Here is a 19,200-nt window from a genome sequence, read left to right as displayed (position 1 = left end):
ATCACGGCGGGGGACACCAGAAATGGGCTTCACACATTGTACCCATGTCGGGAATCGAACCCGGGTCCTCGGCGTAAGGAGTGAACGCTTTAACCACTAGGCTACCCGACCGCTCCCCCTTTGAGTTTGTTATAACCGTAGTTTACTGTACAGGCTTTGCTTGTAATATCAGTATTCTTACTCTGCATGACAGTATTATCATTCAACTGATACTTTTACCTCTAAAATATTTTACAATGAACTTGTACCTCAGAAGATGTCAACAGCATTCTAGCTTTAAAGCTTGCATGACATGCCATATCTTTCATTATAAATGAGGACCGCCTCCGTTATCTTTTTGGTAGAGCGTCTGCGAGGTGAGCGGAAGGTGGGGTGTTCAATCCCTGGCTGCGACATACCAAAAGACGTTAAAAGATGTTACTTGTTGTTGCCTTGGCTGGCGCTCGGCATTAAGGGGATGAAGCAGGGTCAGCTCAGTCAGTGTACTGTCTGAGTGGTGTTAAACTGCGGCATGGTTTCTCAGTGAACTAGCACTGTAATATCGGCATCAGTCCAGACTAGTACAAGCAGCCGCACACACACGTGCATGTACGTCGCTATATAAATGCAATAATCTTGAACGTGACGTTAAACCCCATTTCGACTCACCTCACTCATGATAAATGATATTTTCATATCAACCAGTTACAACAGCAAGTTTCAAACTGCAACATCTAAATCTAGACTAGGATGTTGTACTGATATACTCGGACATATTCGCCCCAACTCGCTCACTCTCCACAATAGGAACAACATGGATATATTGTTAATATTATCATGGACTGTTATGGGTGAACAAAACCGTCCAAATGGCTTGCTGGATTTCTTGGGGGAATTAGTCAGCAAAGAGATTAAGTAAGATGAATTCAACAGACTTTTGTCTCAGTGTCAGGAACCCTTTAATTTTATTGCAAAACTTTGCATATTTATCAAACATATGCTGAACTGGTGCCTTTTCATGTTTTGTTTTTTCTAAAAAACATTGTTTGTGTGTTTGCTTGTTTTCTTTAGACATAATGCCCGCAATGTCTCCTAAACTACTGAAGTTACATAAATAAAATAACTTTGCAAGCTTGTTCGAAAATTGGTGCAATGAGCTATTTCCTTAAGAGTTATGTCCCTTGCTACATGTATCTTTGCAGATTTAAGGCACTTGCTGCACGCGTTTTAACATTAATTTCCATATTATTCACTACTTAATGAACAAAACAAAATTGTAATATGCTCCATACTGGGGGACAGGGATAATGCTGTTTTTCTTGTTGCATGTTGTCATAGTTCTAGTTCTAACTCCCTTGGGCACGCCAGAAACCTATGATTGTGGGTACAAATCCCTGTTCTCCCTAATTATGTTTCTAGGTTTGTCAGCACCATACCCATGCTCGTGGATTTCACCGAAGTCCCAGTAAACGTCTGAGACCTGTATCACTTAGGGCTTTCCTCCCACATTAAGCTGACACGCTGCGATATGACTGGAATACTGTTAAAAGCGTCGTTAAACCCAACTCACTCACTCACTCACTCACTCACTCACTCACTCACTCACTCACTCTAGTTCTAACATCCACCTGTTAAGCCTAGTGATTGTCACCTGCTGTTATTGGTGGAGTAATGCTAAACAGCCACAACACAGAACTCGCTCACCCACATGTAACCCAGTGAAGATCTGGGTCAGAATTGGTCTTCAGCAACCAATGTCTATCATAAGAGGCAACTATGATCGGATCGGATGGTCAGTCTCTCTGATTGATTGATGCATGTCATCGTATCCCAATTGTGTAGATCAATAGTAAGGATGTAAATAATTGGATTGTCTGGTCCAGACCTGATTATTTACAGATCACCGCCAATAGCTGGAATATTGCTGAGTAGGGCGTTAAACAACAGAGAAAAAAACTCTTTGAGTTTGCCCTAAATCACTACTACTGCCACCACTACATGTACTACATCTTCTATATGAGTGAGCGAGTGAGTTTGGTTTTACGCTGCTTTTAGCAATATTCCAGCAATAACATAGCGGCTTCACTCATTGTACCCATGTGGGGAATCAAACCCGGGCCTTCGTGCGACAAACCAAGGCTTGAACCACTTGGTTACCCCACTGCCCTCTTATATATGATCTCGGTGACCCAGGGCAAAATAGGTAACCCAGTACCCTATTCTAGTTGTTGAGTAAAATACAAACCAGTCACCATGTGTGAATGTGCCCGCATTGATCATTCTAACATCCTATCGACCATTGTGTGGTTGTCAGTCAAATATTAGCTGTAATATTGCTCACTGCGGCATTCTGCAGCATTCACTCCCTCACATGTCTACATGCAATGGTAACTCGGCCTTCTTCAGACGTCCCAGATACCTGTTCGAATTCTGGTACACCCCGATTATCTTTCTAGATTTATCAGCACCATACCCTTTGCTCACCAAAGTGGGAAAGTTTGAGACCTGCATCACTGCTGGCTTTCCTCCAGCATCAAGCTGTTCTCTGTCCACTAAGAAAAATGCCTTGACATATTTTATCATGAATTAATTTAAATACTGTTTGGCACTGAAGCAAACCCACTTTCTCCACATAGAGTTTACAGAGCTTCAGAAGTTCTCTGGTCACTAACAAAATAGAATCTTTCTCAATTTAGACATTTTCAAAAAATTAACCTGTTGATGACATATACTGCTGGGAACAATGAATCTGTGGATTTCCGCAAGATTTGAAAATGTAACCAATAGTAAACTCTAAGCACGAGTGTAATACGGTAATTCTTTAAAGAGCTTCTTTATTTAAAATGTGCTGAAATATGCCCCTAATTATCAAACAGTCATTTTTAATTTATCTTTAAGTTATGACATTTTTAAGAATTACAGACAAGATTAATATGTTTCTGAAGTTGTTGTTGGAATATTCTTGAAGTAGATAAGTGTATGTGTTTGTCAAGGAATAGATGTTTCCTTCCTGGTTCTCCCTGTGTTAACGGATATCTGCTTACCACTTCAGGTGCTATAACGAGGGACCAGGACGCGGTCATCTGAAAAATCAGCGATAGGTCACCAGCCTCAGTTGCCATCCATCCTCAGTTGCCACAAGCCACAAGCCTCAGCCTCAGCCTCCAGCTTCCATTGGTCTCACCACCAACAGTCATGCAGTGAAACTGAAATTCCTCCTTCACCATCAGCGACCATGTCAACTTGGTGTAAGTAAAACTGAAGATACAAACAAATCATTTATATTATAAGAATTATTTGTTTAGGGCAAACATGTTCCCAGTCATATTGAAACAAGATTTAATTTCTGCTCTATATCTCACTTTAACAGCTGTTACATTGGTGCATGCATTCCCGATACTCGTCCGTCGACTATCAACAACTTCAAAAACAGCCTTACACATGTGAATTGATCGTTGTGTTTGTTCATAAGTCATTGAAATTTACAAAATACTGTTTCTTCTACAGGTGTGGCTACCTTCTCCAACACCTCTGCCAATAATAACACTGCTTCATGTTCAGGAATTGACACCCTGTTATACTCCATATCCATATATCCTATCACTAACATATACAAAGTGGTTCTGAAATCAACTCATATCCAGCATGACTGGATTGTTAAAGACAGTTAACTCCCTTGCCTCAGGAAGATGAATACATTGTCCTATCACTAACATATACATAGTGGTTCTGAAATCAACTCATATCCAGCATGATGCAAAGATTACAACTTTACGTGCTGGTGTTATCAGGATCTCGTTTTGTGTGTAACGATCATCCACTTCCAAGTCCCTGATGGTGTCCATGTGTACCTCCTGATGACGCGGCAGCTTTGAGGTGTTGAGGGGTGTTTCATGTTTCATGGCTCATACTGGCTGAAACACCCGCTAACATCTTCTAGTTGAACGACGACTCGGTTGTATTGTGAAGCATCTTTTCAGGTAGTTTTCGGAGAGCGTCTTTTGTCGGGGAATTGTTTGAATGACTTTGAAACAGGAAATCCTTTCTCGTTGAGCATTTCAGATCTCACTGGTATGTCTGAAGAAGTATCATATTACATTTGGTTGAATGGCCACCTCAACAAAATATTTCAGTTAGTATTTTTGATACTCGGAGTTAAAGGTAGATATTCCTAATCATGTGCGGTGCTGTGGTAGGATGTTGGCAGTATCAGTCTACCTCTAGGATGGATGTTGAACAGAGCTAAGTGACAAGGTAAGTTTCAAACTGCACTTCAAGTATGAGGTTCACTTATGGCAGACTGTTCCAAACAACTTTCTCCAGACATTCAGGACTCCCAGCCTTTCGTTTCCTTTATGGAACACCCCTGTGATAAATTCAATTAAAAAATATTTGTTCCTGGTGTGTATGAAATGACATCTGATCACATCTGGACGTGTACAGGTTGTTTCACCTCGGCTGTAGACTGCACCCGTCTGTCACACCCGTCTGCCACACCCGTCTGTCACACGCATCTACCAGAGCCGTCGACAACACCCTTCTACCAGAGCCGTCTACAACACCCGTCTACCACACCTGTCTCAGCTCTAGTCTATGGTGAGTATGAACGCTCGGTTGCTGCAGTTAGCTGTATCCGCCGTAGACGTTTGTGTTCTAGGGGATACGTCTTCTTGACTCCTTCTATATACGACACAAGTCGGTCTGAGGGTCCACAACAATTGTATTGAGACACAGTTACAACATAAAGTTCTGACTCTTAGCCTCGACTGCCCCGCTTGGAACACCCCTGTGATAAATTCAATTAAAAAATATTTGTTCCTGGTGTGTATGAAATGACATCTGATCACATCTGGACGTGTACAGGTTGTTTCACCTCGGCTGTAGACTGCACCCGTCTGTCACACCCGTCTGCCACACCCGTCTGTCACACGCATCTACCAGAGCCGTCGACAACACCCTTCTACCAGAGCCGTCTACAACACCCGTCTACCACACCTGTCTCAGCTCTAGTCTATGGTGAGTATGAACGCTCGGTTGCTGCAGTTAGCTGTATCCGCCGTAGACGTTTGTGTTCTAGGGGATACGTCTTCTTGACTCCTTCTATATACGACACAAGTCGGTCTGAGGGTCCACAACAATTGTATTGAGACACAGTTACAACATAAAGTTCTGACTCTTAGCCTCGACTGCCCCGCTTGGCTGGTTCACAATCATATATATATTTTCTCAACATATCTTACATTCCCGACCATGGTCCCAATAAGGTTATACCTCCAGACCAGTAGCACCTCGTCTGCAATCCCCCATGTTATCAATGCAGTGACCATCAGCATATCTCCTTTTTGGACTTGTAATCCAAGAATATCCCTGATATCTCCCTGAGTTCTAAGAATATACCTGACTTCTCTCACCCCTTATTTAGATGTCCCTCTGTGACTAACATGCATGTTCTAGCCAGGTCAACGGTAGTTCAAAGGTGTATCCCCCCCTACGGGGGAGGGTGTGAGACACGCCACTGATTAAATTTTTTGAAAGTGTATAAATGATTGAATATACGCAACTCAATGAACCGCCAAAGCTAGTTGTATTGAAAACAACCTATGAAATATGTTATACATGTAAAAGCTGGACAAAGTCGTTCTCTGGGTCCATGTATTTTATTAATACTGAAGATGGTAGACCTAAACAATAATATACAAACTTTTAATATGCTTGGTAACATCATGTTTGGCCTTTCATAGATGATAATGCTGTATCGTATCTGCATATTACACATGTATATACTAATCATATATGGCTGAAAGTATCAGTTATCATACATTTATATTTCATCATCGTAATACACACAGTGTAGTTCTTTTCAATGAACACAATGCATAAAAGTACAGTATAAACATTTGCATGGTAGAAAGTATCTTTTACATACAATGTCAAATGTACCAATAGCACTCACAGTAACTTCCAGTAAAATAACAGATCCAGTGGGTCTGAACACCTTTATAACAGTTTATATACTAAATAATCTAACTAATTACAAAGTAAAAAAACTAACATAAAGAAAGTATAGACAAACAAATGACAATGTACCCGTTGAGGTTTATAGACTTACCCCCAACTACCTCTGTTACATCTGTAAACGACCGGAATGGGCTTCCAGGCCTAGTAGGACGTAATTACAATACAATATGCAAAACTGACAATTCCATTCAAATACAGTCTTAGTAATTAACAACTTATCAATGCCTAATTCTATAAACCACTCTGAGATTCGGGCCTTATTTAAGTCCCTCGCTTGCACGTGGCATTGAAACGTAAACAAAATGGAACAAAAGAAAAACAATGGAGTAGAAGTGTATAATTACAGTACAAGGGAAATTCGTGTCTCATGCAGTACAGCATGACCAACGGGAGATAACTGCTTATGGGATAGATAACTATAACAGTAGTCACTACAACTAAAACCCGTAGTTAATTTGTTAATCTCATAACACAATTTAAATATTATGCACTTCTTTGTGCTCACACAACCATTGAGAAAAGAAATGTTGACTAGGTTACAATTCTACTACTACTACGCTGATGAAAATACGTGTAAGCAATGAAACAGCCTCTCCACGGCGTTCCTATACTGACTATAGTACAGTGGCTGCTACAAGATGGTAATTCGATACTTAACACAGTTTCTACAAAATTAAACTTTGCCACTAAAACCATCACAGACAAATGTACTTCTATAGCATCAAACAACAAGATATCTGCTAAAGGGGTGTACTTACTCATTGATAAGAAAGCTAATTAGAGATGGTCCAAAACAATGTGCTCTGTGTTGAAACAACGTGCTCGGCTGGCTGGCTAAAACAATGGAATTGGCCTGAGCGCGAGATGGAGTGATAAGCAGAGCATTTTGGGATATCCAACAGTAATTAACTAAGGCCAGATACGTATTTGTGAACTTGTAGGAAATAAACAAATCTTATCCCGCGATATGCCAAGGAGAGGCATGGGTCACCGAGCCGTGGATGCCCGTGCCTATAATAGAAACAGAAGATGAGATTGGGTTAAATGGCCGAGGGTGTGCAGGTACTATTGGGCTACTTGGCTGCTAATTGTGTATACCAAAATGCGACTGTTGCCATGGCCACGCGCGTGGCCAACGGCGATTGCAGCTAGCGCTGCTGGCCTGAGACTGCTACCGCTGTCCGGCCCCCACAGTAGCATATTTAAACGCTACCATTGCTTGGCAACTCCCACGCTGCCAAAAGCAGCTCCACGCTGCTGGCCTAAGTCAGACTACCGCTGCTCGGCCCCAGGTAGCCGGCCAAAGCAGATCCCACTGCCCGGCCCCATTAGCAAAACCAGTGTGCGGCTCCCGCCGCGGACCCAACTGTCAGCTACCGCTTGACAAGACGACTTCCGCCGCCGGGCCCATATACGTGGCAATTGTTTGCCCCAACGTATGTTATTTTACAATTCCCCGGCTGAAAAATCGGGAAAGACAAGGTTCCCACTGAGAAGCAGGTAACCCCGGAAAGGTTCCCGCTGAAAAGCAGGAAGCCTTAAGCACGAGTATTAATTTGGAAGCAAGTTAATTTGTTACTAACAGTGTAGCCCACAAGAACCCCGCCACAAAGCACCAGAGTGCTACCCCACACCCACGGCCACGCGATACACGGAGATAGCATTGTTGCTCGGCTTGCCTATGTACTGAAAGGAAACACTAACCTGTGGAGATAATATCCTTACTGGCGCAAAACAAGCGCCAGGGCATGCAATAAATTGTCAGTAAACACACACAGTCCTTTGTCACTGAGGTGGACGCCCTCCCAGGCATACCATGTCTTGTCTGATGCCAGGATCTGGGGATGTGGCACCATTGTACCGCCGAGCTCTTTGACTCGGTTGGCCAGTCGGCGGTTGATATTCTACAGCATCCCCTTGATCTTTAGTGGGTCCCTGGCATCGTGCCAGTAGCGCCTGGGCAGCATTGAGGATATGATGATCTTGGTGTCAGGAAGCCAGAGTTGTATCCGAAGGATTGATGCCACCATGTCAAGGTAGAGTTGGCTGCCCTTGACCGAGCACAGGTCGTTGGAGCCCAGGTGAATGATGAGGGCTCTGGGGCTGCGCCGTGTCGCCTTGACCTGTGTATCCAGAATGGTGTCCAGCTCCTTCCACCTCATCCCCCCTCCTGCCAGCCATAGCATCCTCGGTTGGTTCAGACTGGTGCCCTTCAGGAGCAAGTACTGCTGTGCCCTGGCCATGTAGCTAGATCCCACCATCCAAACTGTAAACAATAAGAAGTGTAGTAAGTACCATGAAAGACTATTTGAATTAATTGTGAAACATTGAATTTGTTGGTAAGCGTATGTAAGCATTGTAGCAATCTGATTTCCACCTGCCGTATTGTTGTATGAGGTGTTCGGGCACCCCGTTCATGGCTGCTGATGTGGCTGCCCCAATGCGGAAGGAGTGCGAAGAATAGCAAGCCGTGTTTATGTTGCTGTGTGCTAAGGCCTTTTTTAGGAGTGCCTGGGATTGGTACCTTGTAACGGGGGAATGGTCGAAGTGAACGAATGCATGTTGTTGGCCGGAGGGGCGCGCCTCCAGGTAGTGCTTGATGGCGACTACCGGACATAGCGGATTACCTGGTATAGATGACATTGCAACTGTTGTCCCCATCCTGTACTGATCAGACTTTGAGTGTGGTAAATGGATTGAAAGCTGCTGGGGGTTGCCAGAGAAGCTTAAATTCTGGATGGCGCAACCTGTTTTTGAGGGATAGGTGTGGGGTTCTGGTCCGCGGCTGGTGCTGCCTCTCGGAAGCGTTAGAGCTGAAACCTCGAGAGAGCATCGGTAATAGTGTTAGCAGTGGAACATACATACTTTGCCTTAAACATAATATTATATCGGAGGCACTGCAGGATTAGGCGACGGAGTAGGCGCATCACTCTGGGGGCCTTGGTTGACTGCTTGTTGATTGTTGTTACGACGGCTTGGTTGTCGCAGTAAAAGAGGACCTTTTTGTTTGCGAGTTGCTTGCCCCAGATTTGGATGGCCAGTGTGATAGGGAACAGCTCCAGGAGCGTCAAGTCCCGTGTAGTTCCATCCGTCACCCACTGGGGTGGCCATGCGCCGTTAAACCATTTCCCCTGCATGTAGGCCCCAAAGCCGGCGCCACCCGCTGCGTCTGAAAACAGCTGGAGGAAATCGCTGTCCATCCATAGTTGGTCCTGAAACACTGAAATGCCGTTATAACTCGTAAGAAATGTTAACCACATTTGTAGGTCTTCCTTGACCTAGCTGGTAATCCTAATGTGGTGAAATGGTTGCTTACCTTTGCTAAGCAGATCGATTAGCCTGGGGCTGAATGCCCTTGCCATTGGTATAGCCCTGCACATAAAGTTAAGCTTGCCTATGAGGGACTGAAGGGCCCTTTTTGTGACCTTGATGTTACCTGTTGACAGGATGTCTTGGATTTCCCCTTGTTGCCACTTACCGCATTTGTGAGTGTACTTACAGTTGACCCTGCTACAGCCAAATTTATTGAAATCCCAGCATACCTGACTGGCGATGTCCCCCTGTACGCGTGTCATTGCCCCCCGTCCGCCTGATTCTGGTTGTAGTACCGGCTGTGTTATCATGTACTTCAGCCACAACTCCCCGTCGATGTTGTCCCAGCGTCGTGAGGGGTCCCTTGACATTCTGTGTAGGAATTGTTGGTCGTAGGTTGACCAGGCATCCCCCCCGAATCGAAGTGCCGCCGTTCTTATGGTTTCCATGTAGGACAGCAACCCCTGGGTTGTGCGGACCTCGGAGTGCCTACTAACATATATACACATGAAAATGTGGAAGGCTGAAGTCCAGCTTGCCAGGGACAGGCGCTTTGGTTGCTGTTTTATTGGTTTAAAAATTACCTTACCTGAGGAGTCGTACGCCATGGTAATCGTACCGTCTTCGTGACTTCCCTCGGTGTTTGGTAGGATTGTGCCGAGGTCAACATACTCGCCACGCCAGATTTTTTCCCTCACCTGTTGTTTGACGTGCGCGTCTATTCCATCCGCACGGAAGGAAAGGGAATACCCGTATCCTGCGATGTGATTGGCTGGCCAAGCCGCGTCACCATCAGCCTCGTTTTGAGCATCGGGGATTCTCCCTATGTTGGGCGAAATGGCGGGAGAACTAAAACCAAGCCTTACCTGTTGGTTTTCGCAAACCGGGCCGGGCGCTGAATGTTCCAGCAACTGGAGTATTATTTTTTTCCAGTTGCTCGTTTACCTGGGTAGCCAAGTTGGCAGCCTGCGCGGCATTTACAAGCTGCGCCGATTGCACGTTAATTCTGTTGCCACCTTCGATATTTCCGTAATTGGCAGACTCACCATTGGCTGTTGCCTCCTGTACAATGTGTACTCCCGGGGTTTGTCTTCTGGTTGTCCTGGCCTGCTTGGCTCCAATCACAAGCTTGTGGTTGGCGGCTGCTCTTCTCTTGGGAGGCATCACGAAAGGTCGAGGTGGTGAGTTGGTATTCCACAAGCGTAAAATTGTCCCGAGGGTAAAGTTCGGGAGTAGAACGGAATAAATGCGATACGGCGAGTGCTGAAATAGATGGTATTCAAAGCGTAATCGGCGAAACGGTCGCGATTGTGTAAATGCGATACGGCGAGTGTTGGAATAGATGGTATTCAAAGCGTAATCGGTGAAACGGTCGCGACTGGGTACAAAGGAAACGTACAAAGCAAAAGCGATTAAATACAGTGACACACGTGTGTACTTGGGGAAGGGCTGTTCGCGAATGACGGACTAACAAAGGGCGGGATGATGCTTGCGCGGGATTATTCCCCGGGCACGGTGCCGAGTGGTGACCCGGGGGTGATTGAGTTACGAGGGGTGATTTGGTTACAGACGTAATTAGCCCATGGTTTGGATACGCGCGATAAAGTCATTTAGTAGTTAGTACTAAATGTAATTAAAAGGATATGGTTACATTAATGTGACATATTAAATAACTTCTTAATTAGGAATGTTTACAAACATTTCCGAGCACAGTCAGAAACTGCCGAAGATAATGTAAGCAGAAGTGCGTGTCTGATAGCTACTTTACATACATACATAGCCGATAATTGTAAACAATTGACAACCTTTGCCAAGCAAACAATTTTAACACAATTCAAAATGGCGGGGAACAGATAGCACGTGGCGGGAAAAAAAAGAGTTGGTTTTTTTTTCGCCTCAATACATCAAATACAACTTCACAACATGTTGAAAGTAATATGAAAAGAATATATCACCCATCGCAGATGAATTTAAAATGGTAGATAAAATGGTCTAAATAAATCCAAAATCGAGAGCTCCACTGGAAGCGTCCTAGCTGTGTCGTGACAAGCAGTGATGTGAAGAGTTGACCTTTGGTCACGTGAGGTCACAGGGACAGCGACGGCGTGGGGTAAAAGTGGGATTGTGGAACAGAACCTTCACCCAAGGACCATCACCGGTGCGCTGTCCCAGTTTTTTTTGTCGCAAGGTAGGCAGTGAATGCAATAAGGAGTAATGCAGGATAACTATACAAATGTAAAAAATATTTAGATTTTACTAATATTTCTTAATACAGAGCCCGTCCTGCAAATCTTGCCTCTGATATACAGGATTGCCAATGAAGTACGGTGGTCAAGGTAATTATAAATATTCAGGTAAAAGAGAAACTTAAGTTATGAATGATATGTTAAAAATGGACACAATTTGAAGCTGATTTTTTTTTTTAAAATGATATACAATCAAGTGCCTGTGGACCACGTTTTATATTTTGCTATCTATACATAAAATACACATGACTATATTATGTACAATGGCACAAACAAAATGACGGCAGTGATGACAGCATAAATAGATGTTGACAATTTGTACGAATGGTAGTTAATGGACAATATCGTTGACATGACTTCAACTTCACAATTTTGCAATAATTATACATGTATAATTTACAAATTAAAATATAATCATTGGTTTCGTCGGTACAGTATAGACAAAATGTGCCAATGTTACAATATACCAATGAAAACAAAGAAATCATATACATTTGTACATATGCTACTGTTGTAGCTTGTAATTACAATGTCATAAAGTCATCAGGTAAAGATTTATGTGTGTAGAGAGGGGTACAAGCGATGGGTATAACTGGGTGGTGGGCCTGGTTGGTTGGGTTTTTCAACTGCCTTGACCAAGTAATGGACATTGGCGTGGACTAAGTACAGGTTAGTTATATAATGGGACTTAAGTATCCGTTTCAATTTTTTTGCCACTAGTTTTGATACATTGAGGTTGGGAGGGATGAGAAGGCGCGTTTGTGTGATACGGTTAATGACTGACAAGTTGTTCCCTGGCCATGAAATTGTAAGTTGGTCAGAGAACAACCGGTGACTGTCATTGATGACCACCAATGAAGGTGAATAATCCTGGTCAGTGAGGAATAGAACAAGAGGTGGGGCATAGATCTCGGCAATTTTCAGATGAACAGACTCGGTACCGGAAGAAAAGCTAATGTTGAGTGTGGACACCACTCTTGTTTTGAGTTTGTATATGTAAAGGCTTAACATGAGGACAATCAGGAACATGAGCATTAGCATGATTATTTCCAGTTTAAGATACTCTTAATACGAGTAAGTATGGAGGGGGTAGAGTTGGCTGTAGTGCCAGGTGTGGAGGGAGTCCAAACTAATATGTCCGTCGTTGTTGATACGGTCACCGCGGTAATACCTTGGGCAAGTAGTTGGACCCGCAGGAGGCCAATTCTACGATTCATGCTAAAAAATATGAATCCAAAGACAATCAATATTCCCCACATTGCCATGTTTAGATAAGTAAACGGGTTAGTCGGACTCTCCGGTCAGGGAATTTATAAACAATGGGTCAGAGGGATCAGTATATATAATCTGATCTGCCTTTGCCACCACGTGTTTATCGTTAACACTCAGTTGTTTGTCGTTTTTTAATAGTTTGTTGAAAGTAGCATTTGCCAAACGGAGGGGGGCGGTTCTGTATTGAACCGGTCCCTGTGCTAACAATGTTTGAATGGTGTTTTTGATTTGGTCTGTATCGAAGAAATGACGCAATAAATCAATGTTTACCGGATATTCGATACAAGTGGCATTGTTGTGGAAACTGCAATCGTTAAGACGTGGGGGAATGGTTTTATTGCTAGCATGTAGTGAGCATGAACAATACTTATCCCGCGATATGCCAAGGAGAGGCACGGGCCACCGAGCCGTGGATGCCCGTGCCTATAATAAAAACAGAAGATGAGATTGGGTTAAATGGCCGAGGGTGTGCAGGTACTAGTGGGCTACTTAGCTGCTAATTGTGTATACCAAAATGCTACCGTTGCTATGGCCACGCGCATGGCCAACGGCGATTGCAGCTAGCTCTGCTGGCCTGAGACTGCTACCGCTGTCCGGCCCCCACGGTAGCATATTTAAACGCTACCATTGCTTGGCAACTCCCACGCTGCCAAAAGCAGCTCCACGCTGCTGGCCTAAGTCAGACTACCGCTGCCCGGCCCCATTAGCAAAACCATTGTGCGGCTCCCGCCGCGGACCCAACTGTCAGCTACCGCTTGACAAGACGACTTCCGCCGCCGGACCCATATACGTGGCAATTGTTTGCCCCAACGTATGTTATTTTACGATTCCGCGGCTGAAAAGTCGGGAAAGACAAGGTTCCCACTGAGAAGCAGGTAACCCCGGAAAGGTTCCCGCTGAAAAGCAGGTAGCCTTAAGCACGAGTATTAATTTGGAAGCAAGTTAATTTGTTACTAACAGTGTAGCCCACAAGAACCCCGCCACAAAGCACAAAGTGCTACCCCACACCCACGGCCACGCGATGCGCGGAGATAGCATTGTTGCTCGGCTTGCCTATGTACTGAAAGGAAACACTAACCTGTGGAGATAATATCCTTACTGGCGCAAAACAAGCACCAGGGCATGCAAAAAATTGTCAGTAAACACACACAGTCCTTTGTCACTGACGTGGACGCCCTCCCAGGCGTACCATGTCTTGTCTGATGCCAGGATCTGGGGATGTGGCACCATTGTACCGCCGAGCTCTTTGACTCGGTTGGCCAGTCGGCGGTTGATATTCTTCCGCATCCCTTCGATCTTAAGTGGGTCCCTGGCATCGTGCCAGTAGCGCCTGGGCTGCATTGAGGATACGATGATCTTGGTGTCAGGAAGCTGGAGTTGTATCCGAAGGATTGATGCCACCATGTCCAGGTAGAGTTGGCTGCCCTTGACCGAGCACAGGTCGTTGGAGCCCAGGTGAATGATGAGGGCTCTGGGGCTGCGCCGTGTCGCCTTGACCTGTGCATCTAGAATGGTGTCCAGCTCCTTCCCCTTCATCCCCCCTCGTGCCAGCCATAGCATCCTCGGTTGGTTCAGACTGGTGCCCTTCAGGAGCAAGTACTGCCGTGCCCTGGCCATGTAGCTGGATCCCACCATCCAAACTGTAAACAATAAGAAGTGTAGTAAGTACCATGAAAGACTATTTGAATTAATTGTGAAACATTGAATTTGTTGGTAAGCGTATGTAAGCATTGTAGCAATCTGATTTCCACCTGCCGTATTGTTGTATGAGGTGTTCGGGCAACCCGTTCATGGCTGCTGATGTAGCTGCCCCAATGCGGAAGGAGTGCGAAGAGTAGCAAGCCGTGTTTATGTTGCTGTGTGCTAAGGCCTTTTTTAGGAGTGCCTGGGATTGGTACCTTGTAACGGGGGAATGGTCGAAGTGAACGAATGCATGTTGTGGGCCGGAGGGGCGCGCCTCCAGGTAGTGCTTGATGGCGACTACCGGACATAGCGGATTACCTGGTATAGATGACATTGTAACTGTTTTCCCATCCTGTACTGATCAGACTTTGAGTGTGGTAGATGGATTGGAAGCTGCTGGGGGTTGCCCGAGAAGGTTAAATTCTGGATGGCGCAACCTGTTTTTGAGGGTCCAGTTTGGACCAGCTCGCTAGCCCTAAAGAAACCGAAGAAGGCTGTGCAGTAGACTCCCTTGAACAGCCTGGCTTCATATGCTGATGAGCATACGTGAGGCAGATTGTTGGTTACTACCTGCAGCAGATCTGCAGTGATCGGTTTTCTGGTGTCTGGACGGCCCGCTGATTTGTGTAAGCCTGGTTAAATCTTGCCCACCAGGAAATGTTTTGTACAATCGGTGAGCCCATGGAATTTGTGCTGTGAAGACAGCGCTGCAATGTAAGTCTTGACTGTTAGGGGAGTGGTGAGTGACTGACAGATAAGCAATAAAGTTTACAACCTGATCCAGCGGGACTGTCCACACCTCTTGTAGCTGGTGTGTGGACCGGAACTGGTGTAAGGCATTGATGCCTGTTTGGTAAGTGGCCCATGTGTTTGTAGACAGAGATTGTTGTAGAAGTATGCCGGCTTCCTGCCTCAGATCAGCCATATGTTACACGGGATAGGTGTGGGGTACTGGTCCGCTGCAGGTGCTGCCTTTCGGAAGCGTTTGAGCTGAAACCTCGAGATAGCATCGGCAATAGTGTTAGCAGTGGAACAGACATACTTTGCCTTAAACAGAATATTATATCGGAGGTACTGCAGGATTAGGCGACGGAGTAGGCTTATCACTCTGGGGGCCTTGGTAGACTGTTTGTTGATTATTGCTACGACGGCTTGGTTGTCACAGTAGAAGAGGACCTTTTTGATTGCAAGTTGCTTGCCCCAGAGTTGGATGGCCAGTGTGATGGGGAACAAGTCTCGTGTAGTTTCATCTGTCACCCACTGGGTTGGCCATGCACCGTTAAACCCAGGGGTCCGGAAAATTTAAAATCCCAATCGGACATTTGCATTTAGGCCACGCCCCCTGCAAATAGCGTATTTTAGTACGACTTTTTACACACACATTCCAAGTTGTTACGTTTTCATAATATGATGAATTATGAATTGTTTCAATTTAAATTGTTTAATTCACCGGACAATTAATAAAAAATAATATCATTTTAGATATATATGGAAAACATACGTTTGTTTCTGTTATAATAACGATCTGTTAACGTAGTGAACGGTCTAATTAATATTTATGAGTCTGCTCAAGTGTACGCGTTGTAACATTTGGATCGAGACTATTATCCCATATTTTCGTTATCACGTGACCTCACGGGAAAAGTTTTTTTTAAACTAAAGATTATTTAAAAACAAGACAGATAATATAATCATAAATACTAAAATATTGTTGATAGCAATAGTTATTTTAATACTTTTTTCATCTGTTCTTAATTATTGACCATAAAAAAAATTGATATCGATCATCACAGAAAGCAAAATGGCAGTCAATCAAGATTCAATATACGACTAGCTACTGAAAACAATAAAATCTGCAAATCCTCATTGTATGTCAACCAAGTGAAAGTCGTTAGCCACGACTTACAAAATGATCATTCAGACTTTGAGGGTTTGGCAGATCCGCTCGACTGATTTGCATCGCTTTCGCTTCTTGTTTGAGGTTACGTATCGTAGCATTGTAATAAAGAGGTACATCGATGATGCAAGGTATTTATGTACAGTTGTAAACACATTTTACTCAAATTAACAAGATGTTCTCAGTAATTAATCCTCGATTAATCAGTGTCAACTCAGTTTATTGCCTATTACAGTGATTGACCGATTGGACTATCATGTAGGTACAATGTATTTACAGCAATCAAAACAAACAAAGCTTGTCAGTGTAGATAATCTTCATTGTGTTACAACTGCAGACAGAAACTGCTCAGTCCTAACTGTTGATCACGTCCGGTCAAAATTTAAGAATGTCTGGACAATACTTTTTAAAATGTCCGGACAGAAAAATTTAAATGTCAGGTAAGCAATATTTTAAACCGGACAATTGAGATTCCCAATCGGACATGTCCGGCGCATAAGATGGTTTCCCGACCCCTGGTTGAACCATTTGCCCTGCATGTAGGCCCCGAAGCCGGCCCCGCCCGCTGCGTCTGAAAACAGCTGGAGGAAATTGCTGAAATGCCGTTATAACTCGTGAGAAATGTTAACCACATTTGTAGGTCTTCCTTGACCTAGCTGGTAATCCTAATGTGGTGAAATGGTTGCTTACCTTTGCTAAGCAGATCGATTAGCCTGCGGCTGAATGCCCTTGCCATTGGTATAGCCCTGCACATAAAGTTAAGCATGCCTTTTTGTGACCTTGATGTTACCTGTTGACAGGATGTCTTGGATTTCCCTTGTCACCTCCTTGATCTTGCACTCTGGGATTCTGATCTGCATTGCATTTGTGTCGATTTCCAGCCCTAAGAATGTCAGTTTGGTCATGGGGCCCACCGTCTTGTCGTGCATAATAGGGACCCCAAGCTGTTCTAGTGTATTCACGCATCTGTTGAGGTTGTCTGAGCAGTGGCTCCAGGTAATGCATGACCTGACACGTTGGTATATGTGATGCCTGCACCATTGTAAGAAGGTACTAAACGTTTCAAAAATGGCGCAAGATATGTAGCAGCCAAATGGTTAGCATTTATAAAAATAGAACTCACCTTCGAATCTGATGCCTAGCAGCTCGAAATGGGATGGGTGGACTGGTATAATTCTAAAGGCTGACTGAATGACGAATTTTGCTATTAGTGCTCCCTTTCCCAGTTGTTGAACCATATGAGTAGCTTCATCAAATCTGGCATACACAACGGAGCAGGCCTCTGTGTCTATAAAGTCGTTTATAGATTTACCCCTGGGATAGGATAGATGGTGAATTAGACGGAATTCCTCCGCATGCTTACCCAGATGCTGACCATAGCCTGGCTGCTTCTTGGGCACCAGGCCTATTGGGGATACTTGGAGGTTGTCCAGGGAGGTGTCCTTGAAGGGGCCCGCCATCCTGCCAACGTCGACTTCCTTTTGTAGTTTTTGTTTGATGTAGCATGCCGTGTCTTGGTGCGTGGCTGATCGCAAGTTTCGTGCCAGGCGACCAGTGCGGCGTCCCTGGAACTCGAGCTTAAAACCAAAGCTAAAACCTACCCATAAGTAATTTGCTACTCTGTAATTGACTTTAGCATATTGGTGTAACCAGGGTGCCATTTCATTGAGATCCACGGGGGAAGGGGCCATTGAATTTACCTGCCTTGGCGGCTGGTTTTCTGTTAGGGAAAGGCTGATTGGCCTTATATGGGGTCTGTTGGACCCCATTCCCTCGAAAGCAGGTCCTATAGTCGTGGGAATTTTTGCCACACTTACCGCATTTGTGAGTGTACTTACAGTTGACCCTGCTACAACCAAATTTATTGAAATCCCAGCATACCTGACTGGCGATGTTCCCCTGTACGCATGTCATTGCGCCCTGTCCGCCTGACTCTGGTTGTCGTACCGGCTGTGTGACCATGTACTTAAGCCACAACTCCCCGTCAATGTTGTCCCAGCGTCGTGAGGGGTCCCTTGACATTCTGTGTCTGAATTGTTGGTCATAAGTTGACCAGGCATCCCCCCCGAATCGAAGTGCCGCTGTTCTTATGGTTTTCATGTAGGACAATAACCCCAGGGTTGTGCGGACCTGGGAGTGCCTACTAACATAGATAAACATGAAAATGTGGAAGGCTGAAGTCCAGCTTGCCAGGGACAGGCACTTTGGTTGCTGCTTTATTGGTTTAAAAATGATCTTACCTGAGGAATCGTACGCCATGGTAATCGTACCATCCTCGTGGCTTTCCTCGGTGTTTGGTAGGATTGTGCCGAGGTCGACAAACTCGCCACGCCATATTTTTTCCCTCACCTGTTGTTTGACGTGCGCGTCTATTCCATCCGCACGGAAGGATAGGGAATCCCAGTATCCTGCGTTCTGATTGGCTGGCCAAGCCGTGTCACCGTCCGCCTCGTGAGCATCGGGGATTCTCCCTATGTTTGGCGAAATGGCGGGAGAACTAAAAACCAAGCCTTACCTGTTGGTTTGCGCTAACCGGGCCGGGCACTGAATGTTCCAGCAACTGCAGTATTTTTTCCAGTTGCTCGTTTACCTGGGTACCCGAGTTGGCTGCCTGCGCGGCATTTACGAGCTGTGCCGATTGCACGTTAATTGTGTTGCCACCTTTGATATTTCCGTAATTGGAAGACTCACCATCAGCTGTTGCCTCCTGTATAATGTGTACTCCCGGGGTTTGTCTCCTGGTTGTCCTGGCCTGCTTGGCTCCCCTCACAAGCTTGTGGTTGACGGCTGCTC

At 44.9% G+C, this 19,200-nt stretch overlaps 1 protein-coding gene across 1 annotated transcript in view; it reads left to right on the top strand.

Annotated features, from left to right (window-relative positions):
* Nucleotides 1-4,811: 4,811 nt before the first annotated feature.
* The window catches only part of LOC125378397, a 66,907-nt gene continuing 52,518 nt past the window's right edge, over nucleotides 4,812-19,200 (top strand). Inside the window, exon 1 of the mRNA XM_048393870.1 lies at nucleotides 4,812-4,995. Coding sequence (XP_048249827.1) covers nucleotides 4,812-4,995 — 184 coding nt within the window. The remainder of the gene's footprint in view (nucleotides 4,996-19,200) is intronic.

This window comes from Haliotis rufescens, unplaced genomic scaffold (genome assembly GCF_023055435.1).
Source record: "Haliotis rufescens isolate VD_foot unplaced genomic scaffold, xgHalRufe1.0.p SCAF_12, whole genome shotgun sequence".
Lineage (NCBI taxonomy): Eukaryota > Metazoa > Mollusca > Gastropoda > Lepetellida > Haliotidae > Haliotis > Haliotis rufescens.
The sequence above is the reverse complement of the archived record's forward strand: the minus strand, read 5'-3'. Positions and strand labels throughout refer to the sequence as shown.